The 12,212-nt window shown below is 54.7% G+C and overlaps 2 protein-coding genes across 5 annotated transcripts in view; one reads left to right on the plus strand and one right to left on the minus strand.

The window, feature by feature from the left end:
* Window positions 1-12,212, plus strand: part of GCDH (glutaryl-CoA dehydrogenase) — a 16,349-nt gene continuing 4,137 nt past the window's right edge. Inside the window, exons 1-7 of one of the 4 annotated variants that reach the window (XM_079771111.1) lie at window positions 5,690-5,820; window positions 10,065-10,194; window positions 10,283-10,318; window positions 10,606-10,749; window positions 10,891-10,953; window positions 11,218-11,388; window positions 12,021-12,150. In XM_079771111.1, the coding sequence (XP_079627237.1) occupies window positions 10,104-10,194; window positions 10,283-10,318; window positions 10,606-10,749; window positions 10,891-10,953; window positions 11,218-11,388; window positions 12,021-12,150 (635 nt within the window). In that variant the 5' untranslated portion in view covers window positions 5,690-5,820; window positions 10,065-10,103. Of the gene's footprint in view, window positions 26-5,689; window positions 5,821-6,147; window positions 6,167-8,119; window positions 9,453-10,064; window positions 10,195-10,282; window positions 10,319-10,605; window positions 10,750-10,890; window positions 10,954-11,217; window positions 11,389-12,020; window positions 12,151-12,212 lie in introns of those variants that run through there. The other 3 variants (XM_079771110.1, XM_079771112.1, XM_079771113.1) reach the window with 3 other exon arrangements.
* On the minus strand, window positions 529-5,290 carry KLF1 (KLF transcription factor 1). Its single transcript, XM_079771118.1, has 3 exons — window positions 5,155-5,290; window positions 3,703-4,528; window positions 529-1,645 (listed from the first exon to the last, which is right to left on the minus strand). Exons 1-3 carry the CDS (start codon window positions 5,239-5,241, stop codon window positions 1,470-1,472), a joined length of 1,089 nt encoding a protein of 362 aa, XP_079627244.1. The 5' UTR covers window positions 5,242-5,290; the 3' UTR covers window positions 529-1,469.

Consider the following 12,212-nt stretch of genomic DNA (forward strand, 5'->3'; position numbering starts at 1 on the left):
ACCCTGCTCCTCCCTCGGCTTATGGGTGAGACACAAATTTGCTTTTTTTTCCTTTCCAGCTTTATAGCTTGAGGTCCAACTCTTGGGACTTTTGCTCTCTTAAGGGGAGTTTGTGCCCGGCCGACGTGGCTCAGTGGTTGAGCATCGACCTATGAACCAGGAGGTCACAGGTTCGATTCCCGGTCAGGGCACATGCCCGGGTTACGGGCTCAATCCCCAGTAGGGGGCGTGCAGGAGGCAACCGACCCATGGTTCTCTCTTATGGATGTTTCTATCTCTCCCTCTCCGAAATCAATTTTAAAAAAAGTATATATATATATATATATATATATATACACACACACATACATACATACACACACACTAGGATTTTTACTTTATTTTAAAAGTCTTTTTTATTTTATTTTATTAATTTTTTTATTGATTTCAGAGAGGAAGGGAGAGGGATAGATAGAAACATCAATGAGAATCATTGATTGGCTGCCTCCCGCACGCCCCCTACTGGGGCGGGGGGGATAGAGCCCGCAACCTGGGCATGTGCCCTTGGCTGGAATTGAACCTGGGACCCTTCAGTCCGCAGGCCAACACTATCCACTGAGCCAAACCAGCTAGGGCTATACATTTTTTAAAAGGGGAATTTGTGCTCCTTGTCTTCTCCCCTTTCATTCTGCATATTTTCCTGAGCTAGCCAGGGGGTCACTTTGGATCATGGCATGGTGAAGGGTGCTGTGATTCTGGGGCCGGACTGGGGCCTCTTAGAGGGAGATGGTCCCTGTAAATGCCCCTGGGGTTCAAGGCAGGAGGCAAGGAGGATGTAGCCTGATCTTGGAGTGGGGGGAAAGGGGAGGCAAGGCCTGCAGGATCCTGAGCGGTATCGCTGAGGTTAGGAGATGAGTGTGAGAGTATGCCCCCCCAAATCACCGCTGGGGTTACAGCTTCCTCCCATCTTCCAGCACCCGAAACTCACAAATGCAGGCCACAGCTGAAGCTTTATCTAGGAGCATTGGTACAGACCCATAACCATTCACAGCAGAGGCCAGCCACATGCGGAGCTGGGCCGTCACAGTGGGAAGACCCCTTCTAGAGCCAGGGCCTCTGAGAAGCCTCACCCCATAACCCCTTCCGCTGTCCAAGGCCGCCTGTGAGCTGGTCTGAGGGTCCAGCTCTCCGAGGGTCTGCCTGTCTGTCTCAAGTGTTTGAGTGTCCATCTGAGTCCATTTATTTGCAAGTCTGTGTCGTTGGGTCTGCGTGACCCTAGGAAGTCTCTGTGTGGCTCCCTTCCGTTGGAGGCTCCCCCAGGTCTGTCTATGGGCCAGTCCTTGTTCTTCCTGGGGATCTGTGGGTCGAGAGTCCCGGCAAGGGTCCATCCGAGGGAAACCGCCCTGCGTGGATCCGCTCCTGTTCCATCCCCAGCCCCCAGGAAGGTCCAAGTGCCGGGGGTGGTGGTGGTGGTGGAGGGGGAGGTTGGCTCAAAGGTGACGCTTCATGTGCAAGGCCAGGTGATCCGAGCGAGAAAAAGCCCGAGGGCAGAGCTGGCAGCGGAAGGGGCGCTGTCCCGTGTGTTTCCGGTAGTGGCGGGTCAGCTCGTCCGAGCGCGCGAACCGCCAGCCGCAGCCGTCCCACGTGCAGGCATATGGCTTCTCCCCTGGGAGGCGAGGAGATCATGAGTGCCATTGTCTGCCCCACTCCTCCCTCAGGTCCGCCACTGCATCCGCCACACCCCTTTGCTCAGCCTTGACCAGGTCTAGGGTGAGGCAAGGGAGGCGCTGAGGGTGCAAAATTTAAGGAGGCACTCACTCTCAGGGGCGTGCACCCAGGTCTGGCCCTCTGCGACCCCGACCCTTCTTGTTCAGTACCTGCACCTGGCGCCAAGCCTGTCCCAAGTCACATCCCCTACACCACTGGCCCATTTCCCGGGCCCTGTTACCTGCCCCTGTGTCCTAAAGTCATCCTACGCCTGTCCCTTATGGTCCAGCCCCCTCCTTGCTTCAGGGGACCCTCCAGCTGCTGCCCAACCCTGCCCCTGGCCTTGACCCTTAGAATCCCCTGGTGTTCCAGGCCTGTCTGTGGTGATTAGCTCCCCCCCCACCCCCCCCCCGCCACACACACACACACACTACACCTGGCCCCACCATCTATGTGGACCCTTAAAGCAGCGGTTTTCAACCCGTGTGAGATACCTGACTGTTTAGTCAGGGGCACTGACTTCTTTTCCCTTCGGTTGTTAAATAAAATAACAACAGCTAACAAAACAATAGTCACCCATTGTGAGTGCCCTGTCTTGAACCATAAATATTTAGGTCATATAATAGAGTTGTATCTTATTGGTCAAGTCGCATAAGAAGGTTTCATCTGAGCTCTAACCGGTTTGGCTCAGTGGATACAGCATTGGCCTGCGGACTCAAGGGTCCCAGGTTCAATGCCAGTCAAGGGCATGTACCTTGGTTGTGGGCATATCCCCAGTGGGGGGTGTGCAGGAGGCAGTTGATTGATGTTTCTCTCTCATCGATGTTTCTAACTCTCCCTCTCCCTTCCTCTCTGTAAAAAAATCAATAAAATACTTTTTTTTAAAAAAAAGGTTACATCTGATTGGTTAATTCTTGGTACCAGAAATTCTTATATGCAAGCATAGACATCTGATTTTTTTAAAAGTCACTTTGGAGCAAAAATGGTAGGTAATTTTTTTTTTTGTAAATCAGTCATTTTACCTATTTTTTGTCAGATCGGCAAAAAATATAACTTTTTTTTTTTTTTTTTGGTGTGCCGCAGAATTTTAGTAATTAGTTTATGTGTGCCAGGAGATGAAAAAGTTTGAAAATAGCTGCCTAAAGCATAGGCCTCCCTCTCCCTCCTCCCCACCTTTATTCCACAGCCTCGCTGGGTCTTTGGCTCCCCGAGACCCTCTTCTCTTGGGCCCGCCCTCCTCTGTTTTCCAGCCATTTCTCCGTATCTTCCCGGGACCACTCTGCGTCTGAGCACATGAAACTGACTCTGCCCTGTATCTCCCCTCCTGAGCGCCAACCAGGGGCCCGCCGCCTGCAAACAACCTACGCTATAGACTCCTGGCTCCGCTCCCCGCTGGCCACAAACCGGAACCCTGCGTCTTTGGCCCCGCCCCGCAGCCCCGCCTCCAGCCCCGCCCCCTACTCCACTTGCTAGGCTTTCTGCTCCTCAGCCGGGGCCCAGATCTTTTTTTTTTTTTTTTAAATATATTTTAAAATATATTTTTATTGATCTCAGAGAGGAAGGGAGAGGGAGAGAGATAGAAGCATCAATGATGAGAGAGAATCATTGATTGGCTGCCTCCTGCACGCCCCCTACTGGGGATTGAGCCCGCAACCCGGGCATGTGCCCTTGACCGGAGTCGAACCCGGGATCCTTCAGTCCGCAGGCCAGTGCTCTATCCGCTGAGCCAAACCGGCCAGGGCCGGGGCCCAGATCTTACCCGTCAGTTCCCTGAAACGTTGCCCAGATTTTCTAGGTCCTCTCTCTGCCCACACCCGCTACCTGGCCCCTGGCCCTGCTGCTGAGGGCCCAGGTCCGCTCCCAGCTGCCTCTGTCCGGTTCCTGGCTCTGAGACTCCCTTCGCGCCTCCTGTCATTGCGGTTCCGCCCCCTGGGCCGGGCCTCTAGCCCCTTCCCTTGCTCCCGGCCTCACGCCCCCGGCCACTCAGCCTCGGGGCTGAGCGGAGCCGCGCCTCACCTGTGTGGGTCCGGAGGTGCGCCTTCAGGTGCGAGCTCTTGGTGTAGCTCTTGCCGCAGCCCGGGTACGTGCACGTGTGCGCCGCCTGCCTCTTGCGCGCCCAGGAGCGCCGGCTGCGCTTGGAAGGCACGGCCTCCGCGGTCCCTCTGGGGTCTCCTGCGGTTCCCCCGAGTCCCGCACCCGCGGTTCCTGGTCCCAGACAATTCAAGAAGGAGGGGGGCGCGGCGGAGCCGGGGGCGGGCGCCGGAAGCCCGCGGAAGAGCTGGAAGTGCCCTTGGTACTGCGGCGCCGGGTACAATGCTGGGTACCCGGACAGCAACCCATAGGGGGCGCCGGGCGCCGCAGGCACCGAAATCCCGGTCCGCGGGAAATAGCTGCCGGACGAGCCCGCTCCCGGCCCCGGGTACGCTGGCTGCAGCGGCAGCGCCTTGGGCTCGGGAGCCGGGACCAGGGCTGGGCTCACGAAGGCGTCGGGGGCGGGAGCTTGTGGGGCCGGGCGCGCCCAGCCCGGGTGCTCCTCGGGACCCAAGAGCCCAGCCACCAGCCCCAGGCCGCCCGCGTACGCTTCCAGGGTGTCGGGCTGCGGTGGGAATTGCGTTCCGGGACCTTCACCCGGCGCCAGAGCGCAGGTCTGGGGCACGCCGCTGGGCTCGGGGCCCGACAGGTTGGTGAAGAAGAGATCCAGGTCCCAGGCAGTGGCCGGATCCCTGTCGTCGTCTTCTTTCTCCTCAGGCGCGTCCTCCAACTTGGGCCTCACGTGGAGGAGCGGCCGAGCCTGGTCCGGGGGACCCGGACCCAAGTCCTGCACCTCCTCAAAGCGCCACCACTGCGGGAGGGAGCCGAGAGCGTGAGACTTCTGCGGTCACCAGGGCACCCTTCCCCGGCGGAGGGGCCTGCGCCCTGATGGGGCAGGCTGGCCTGAGCTCCAGAGGGGGTCTTGCTTGCTTGTCTGTGTTGTGTGTCCCACTCCCTCACACTGTCCCCGTCCCCCCACCTTCAGGGACAGAGGTCGGTAGGGTCTGGCTGGCGACTGGAGATAAGACTTACATTATCTGGAGCTGCACTTAGGCATGGGGGAAGGGGTGGCAGAGCCAAGAATGGGAGGGGGGCAGCCTTGCCTCAACTTCCCCCCAGAATCTCCCACTCCTTTCCAGCCCCCCTATAAGATTAATTCCCAAGATTAATGCTTGGATGTCCCCTGGACACCTCTGTTCTTTCCGCCTGATACCTGGCGTCTCAAGGAGCCTAGGCCACCACGGTGTTCAGCTCCGAGCCTTCGTTTTCCAAGACAGAAATAGGCCCTGAGGCCACATTCAGATCCCTGGACCGGGCTGAGAACCCCCCGCCCTGGCCGGGTCTCTGGATTCCAGGGCTGGATGCAGACCTGATCCCCAAGCTCTGTGACTGCAGACCCGGACCCCAGCCAGCCGCCTAGACCCCGCCTGGCCTCACCTTGAGGAAGTCTTCCTGTGTGTCTGGAAAGGGGCCTAGGGCGGTCAGCGTACTGATGGAAGGCAAGGTGGCGTCAGCTGTGGCCATGGCTGGCTGGTGCCCACCCAAGGGCCTCAGGTCTCCTCTCCCTTTGTGGCCTCGTGGGCTCTGAGGCTCTGGTGGCCCCTTGGAAGGCTCCTCTCTGCTCTCAGCTGATTGGCTGCAACCCCTGATAAGGGTCAGGCAAGGCGGGGGGGGGGTGTCACCATTTCGGGGGAACAGACCTTGCCTTGGCCTGTTTGGCACGGCGCCTTAAAGACTGACCCTGCATCCAAAGCTCAGTCAGATGTTCAGGGGCTAGGGGTCCAGAGGTTTGGGGGTTCGGGTGTTACATAAAGTGAGGTACTGGCTCCCCCAAGGAAGGAAAGACTTGGAGGCCTCTCATTTACCTACCTGGAGAGGGGGTGACAGGTGGAATGGGGATTCTGGGAAGGGGCTTCCAGGTCCCCCTTTCCCTCAACTGGGGCCCTGCAAACCCCTCTCTCTCCCCCTCCCCCAAAACAGAAACAGCCGTGCTGATGGCGGGACTTGGCACAAGCTCCCTGCCAAGCCAAGCATTATCAGACACCCCAGACGGTGGAGGCTGCTATCAGGTGGGGGCCCAGAGCAGCCGAAGCTCTGTCCCTGGTGAGTGGCAGGGCTAGAAGCTGGGGCTTCACATTAGCTTGCCTTGAAATTGCCTGAGTTAGGAACTTTCAGGGTCTGAGCCCAGTGGCAGGAGGGGACCCTGCTAATCGGCCTCCACCGCCTACCACGGACTCCCAGGGAGCACTGCGGGGAGTGGGGCTGTGTGGAGGTTGAAGCTGGGGCCACTACAGCTGGTGTGGGGAGACGTCGGCCACCTCACCTGGATGGGATGAAAGCATTGGATTGGACCACAGGAGGCACCTGACTTGCTGGAGAGCCACTCCTCCAACACTTGCCCTGGTCCTGCTACTGCTGATTCCTGTCCCACATGGGGGCAGGATCCAAGGTGCTGCACCGGGGACCTCCACTGTGGTGCCCTGGGATCCCGGGGTGGGCAACGTGAACACACATCACAGGCGTATAGTTCACACATACATTTACATATGTGACATATGTAATATGCAGTTACATAATGACACAAATTCCTGGTCACCTCAGCCACACTGACCATGTAGACCCTGCCATATACTTGTCTGTGCATCACATAAACCATGTAGTCAGGAAGATACAACCATATGCCGTTTAGTTCCACAATGGTGTAGTCACATAATCCCTCAGACATAGAATTCATAATCACACAGAATTACCCAATCAGGTACAATTATAGTGGCATGGTTTAGCTACAACTAAATAGACACAAGGGCCTTCTTGGATATGTTGTCACAAAACTATAGAAGACGCAGTCACCCAATCCTGTCAAACACAGATGCAGCCTCAGACACAAAGGTGTATAACCCAGTAGCTTACAACCCTTTACAAACACACAATGATGTAGTTATACACACAGCTAACATTAGACACAGACACACACAGTACCGTACAAAATCTACAACCTTTTGCAGTCATGCCACCTATTACTGGTCACCCAATTGTACAGATACCAATGTCCAGCCATAGGGGCACACGCATTCAAATGCAGGCAACTACACCAACATGGAATTAAACACCCTAATAGGGAAAGACACACAACCTTGCCCAGACATAGACACCACCACAGACACACAGTCAAAGTTGCATCACACAAGAAGACAAAAAATTATCATGTGCTAATATTTTTTTTGGGTGAGGGCAAAAAGTAAGGTAAAAGCCAGCTCTTCACACTAACTAGAATGACTATCAGAAGAAAAAAAGGAATATACCAATTTTTAGGAAAGGTGTGGAGAATTGGAGTCCTAGTACACTGCTGGTTGGAATATTAAATGGTGCAACTACTTTGGAAAACAGTTTGATGATTCTTCAAAAAGTTAAACTTAGTGTTACCATACGAACCAGCAATTCTGCTCCTAGGTATACACCCAATAACTGAAAATAGAGACTCAAACACAGCAGCGTTATTCACAATCGCCAAATGGTGGAAACAACCCAAATGTCCATTATCAAATGAGTGGGTAAACAAAATGTGGCCCATTCATACAATGGGATATTATTCAGCCATGAAAGGGTTGAAATTATAATACATGTTACAATGTGGATGAACCCCTAAGACAAATGAAAGAAGCCAGTCACAAAAAGCTACATATTGTTATATTTATATGAAATATCCAGAATAGGCAAACCTATAGAGACAGAAAGATTAGTGGTTGCCAGGAGTTAGAGGGAGGAGGGAATGGAAAGTGACCGCTAATGGGTACAAGGTTTCCTTTTGGGGCGATGGAAATGTTCTGGAACTAGATAGAGGTAGTGGTTGTGCAACATTGTGAATGTACTAAATGCCACTGAATTGTACACCTTATTTATTTATTTTAATTTATCTTTATTGATTTCAGAGAGGGAGAGGCAGAAACATCAATTATGAGAAATTCTGATTGGCTGCCTCCTGCATTCCCTCTTCTGGAGATTGAGCCCACAACCCGGGGGCATGTGCCCTTGACCAGAATTGAACCCGGTACTCCAGTCCTCAGGCCGACGCTCTATCCAAACCAATGAGGGCTTGTACACTTTAAATGGCTAATTTTATGTGACTTTTACTTAAGTAAAACAAAACGGCTGGAGTTAGAGTGGTTTTATGAAGAGAAAAACCATCTCTTAAAAAAATTTTTTTTTTATTTCATAGAGGAAGTGAGAGAGAAACATCAGTGATGAGAGAGAATCATTGATCAGCTGCCTCCTGCACGCCCCCTACTGGGGAATTGAGACCGCAACCCCAGGCATGTGCCCTGACCACGGAATTGCACTGTGACCTCCTGGTTCATAGATTGATACTCAACCACTGAGCCACACTGGCTGGGCAAAACAGAGTCTCTTTTAAGGAGAGATCTTGGTTTAGGACAAGGCACTAAACAGGCATGCTGGCTCTGAAAGATGAGGCAACAGGGTAAGGGTCCAGAGAAAAAGAGGCATTTGGCTGGGAGATAAGGCTTCTGGGATGATGTGGCCTGGAGGAATACTGGACTTTGAAGGATAGCAAGGCCTGAGCCTTGGTTTTGGTTTCCTCTGGGCATAGAGAACTCCAGCACCCACAACAGCTTCAGGGCAGGGAGCTTTGTAAGAAAGGAAGTAGAAAGAGAGCGGTCACTGGCTCCAGGAGGAGGGGGGGGGGGGTGTCCAGAAAAAGAAGAGCTATGCAGAATCCCAGATTCTGGGTGGTGTTGGACTGCCTATTGTGTGAGGAAGAAGATTCAAATAATTTTATTTTTATATTAAGGAAAATACGGCCCAGAAAGTGGGAGAATCCAGGGCACCAGATCTCAGGCACTTGGGGACTTGCAGGCCAGAGATCATATTCAGACACAATCCCACAGTTACTCCCATCACACCCAGTCACAGTGTGTGAGGCAGAGCATGCTACACACACTACACTTCCCAGAGTATCTATGTGGGAGGAAGTGTTCCTGGGTGGGCAAGGCCTGTTCTGGGAATTGGGAGGCCTGGATCCCAGTCCTGGTCCCTGCTCTGCACTGTGACCTTGACCAAGTCTATTTTGCAATCTGGACCTTATTTTTCCCAAATGGGAATGGGCAGGACATGGTAGCTGTGTGTCTTTCATATATAGGTATGTTCAAGCATGATGCACCCAGACATATGCAAACTGCATAAATGCTCTTTTTAAAAAAATGTATTTTTATTGGTTTCAGAGAAGACAGAAGAGGGAGAGGTAGAAACATCAATGATGAGAGAGAATCATTCAGGCATATGTCACAGTCAGGCACATAGTTACATACAATTGCACATAGGCTAAAATACACTGACATATATAGATATACACAATCACAGACATACTAGTAAACACAAATATCTAGTCACATTGTCACACAAATACAAGCTTATAATTACACAGACAAGAAGCTACAAAGACGTTCAGCCACACTTAGGACACAGTCACAGACAGTAACACAACCACTCACAGTCAACAGTCCCCAACGTCACAGGCATAGTCAGTCCCACCCACATACAGATACAGTCACTCAAGCACATTGACACGCACACATGCAGGGAATCAGAGCACAGAGTCACACACAGTCACCTGCGGCTGCTTGTGCTTCCAGGACAGACTAGCAGACGGGGTGGGCTGAGATGGCCCATCAGAGCCCTCCTCCTGCTCACATACACCGCACCCCAGAGGAGACCTCGAGGTCTGGACTTATTTTTCTCCTGCCTCAGTTTCCTTGTTTAACTCCTAAATCGCTTCGCACACGCCTCCTGCAACTGACCAACCAAGAGGGGGCCGAGCCCCCTCCGAGGGCCAATTAGAGCAGGAATACAGGTGGCCAATCGGGTTGGCAGACTCTGTGTGTGTGTGTGTGTGTGTGTGTGTGTGTGTGTGTGTGTGTGTGTGTGTGTGTGTCCCTCTCCCTCCCCTTCTCTCCTTTTCTCTTTCCCTCCCTTCTCTCTCTCCCCTCTCCTCCCCACCAGTCCCTCCCCTCCCCCTCTTCTCCTGTTTTGCTCCTTAAAGGAGCTCCCGTTCCTCTGTGTGTCCGCCGGCTTCCTGGGACGAGCCTGCCATTGCTCTTTTAAAAAGCAGGCCCGTGAAGGAGCCTGTCTCGGGACGAACCAATGAGCAGCCCCATTCGGCCTCCGCCCCTCCCACCCCACCCCCCGCCGGAGGTCAAAAGCCTCCGTCAGTTGCTCCTTGGCCCGTAAAGGGAGCTGAAGCCGCTTACGGGGGACCGGCGAGAGGGGCGCGGGGCGCCAGGGACCAGGCCTGCGGGTGGGAGCCATCCGCTCTGACGTCCCCGCTCCTCCAGGTCGGCGGTGGTTGCTGCGCCCGCCCGCCCGCGGCCCACATGGCCCTGAGAGGCGTCTCCCAGCGGCTGCTGAGCCGCGGACCCCCCCTGCGCTTGCTGCGCGGGTGGGGCTCGGCCGCGGCGCTGACCGGTCAGTGCGGGGTAGCGGGTGGAGTGGGGAGGGTGGAACTGGAGACTCGAAGAGTTTTCCGGGGTGATTTCTCGTCCTGTGTTTTCAGAGAAGGGCGGGAGGACTCAGAACCGACCGGAAAAATGTAAGGACCCCTCGTCGCGCGTGCGTCTGAGGCCCTTGTCCTACTGTCTGTCTGCCCGTCTGTCCCAGAGTCCAAGGGCTGCCCGGGCAGGGAGACAGGGCCGTGGCTAGGGCCGGAGGCACTGAGCCCACAGTGAGTTTCCGGGAGAAAGGCCCCGTTGCCAGTCCTGTTTGCAGCCCACATCCAACCTGGAGCCCGATGGGGGTGGAGGATTCTGGGAGGGGCGGGCACGATGCGCTGAGGGAGATGTGGGCTGGGCTGAGTTGAGCCCCTGTTCCCGGTCCCAGCCTTGCGTTCTCAGTTTGACTGGAGGGACCCGCTGGTGCTGGAGGAGCAGCTGACAGCTGATGAGATTCTCATCCGGGACACTTTTCGCACCTACTGCCAGGAGCGCCTGATGCCCCGCATTCTGCTGGCCAATCGGAACGAAGGTGCCCAGGCGGGCTAGTGAGCACCCTGTCCACCATACACACCACCTCTGCCTACTCTAGGCTTCTGGGCACCTCTGTCCCCGGAGTGGGCCTCCAGAGGGCCAGAGGTAGGCCTAAACTTGGTCATCTGTCCATTTGCAGTTTTTCACCGGGAGATCATCTCAGAGATGGGGGAGCTTGGTGTGCTGGGCCCCACTATCAAAGGTAGGAATAAGTTTCTCTCCACACTCAGCAGCCCCAGCTGTGTGCTGGAAAGCCCCTTACTTTCCCTGAGCCTGTTTCCCAGTCTGCAAAGTGAGGCTGTCCAACTGTAGGGATGAAATGAATAAACCCTCAAGCTAGGGCCAGCTTAGTGCTCCCTTCTTGGGTGCCCCTATGTATCTGTCTCTTGGGCCTCAGGAGTCACTGGTCCCAGTTGGCAGGCTTTGTCCCCCATTGCCCTGTCTCCTCTCCCCACTCCCCCACCAGGGTATGGCTGTGCTGGAGCCTCATCTGTGGCTTATGGGCTCCTGGCCCGGGAACTGGAGCGGGTGGATAGTGGCTACAGGTCAGCAATGAGTGTCCAGTCCTCCCTTGTCATGCACCCCATCTACGCATATGGCAGCAAAGAGCAGCAGCAGAAGTACCTGCCCCGGCTGGGTGAGTGGCTTCCTGTGGAGTCCGGTGGAAGACAGTCCCAGTGGTCTGGAACTCAGGGATGGGGCTGTCCTCTGAGCCTACCTTCTGTTCCCACTTCAAGGATAGCACCAACGGCCACCTGGACCCTCTGCTAGAGCCTGGGCTTCATCCCATCTAATCCTGATCATCCCCTCCTAGGTCTCTCTTGACTCGGACCCCTGCTCACAACCACCATATCCCAATCTCCCTCTTGATTTGCTTTGTTTTCCCCATCCCAGCCCAAATTTTAAAGTCTTAACTTCCTGACTGGGTCCAAGAGGCCTCTGGTGGTCTCATCTGAGGTCACTCTCTTGATGTGCTGCCCTAGTCAGAGTCAGTTACTTGGAACTCTAAATGTACCACTGGGCCTTTGCACATCCTTTTCCCACATCCAGGACTGCTTTCTCCATACCTTCTCCTGTTTAGCTTTCATGGCCCTTCAAGATAATTTAGGTGACTCCTGTAGGCCCCCATCATGGCATTGTGACTATGGCAGGGGGAGGAGGAGACCTGTCCCTTCACCACCTGGAAGTGCTGTGAAGGCAGGGCCAGATCTGCCTTAGCCTGGCTCAGTGGAGGGTGTAAATGAGGGACACCCTGTCTCATACCTGCAGCCAAAGGGGAGCTCTTGGGCTGTTTCGGGCTCACGGAACCCAACCACGGGAGTGACCCTGGCAGCATGGAGACCAGAGCCAAGCACAACCCGTCCAGCAGGAGCTACACCCTTAATGGGGCCAAGACGTGGTGAGGAGCCTGGGTACCTCAGGTGGGTAGGCAGAGGCAGAGGGGTGCAGCCAGATCCTCAC

This window comes from Cnephaeus nilssonii (assembly GCF_951640355.1).
Source record: "Cnephaeus nilssonii genome assembly, chromosome: 5".
NCBI classification, from domain to species: Eukaryota; Metazoa; Chordata; class Mammalia; order Chiroptera; family Vespertilionidae; genus Cnephaeus; species Cnephaeus nilssonii.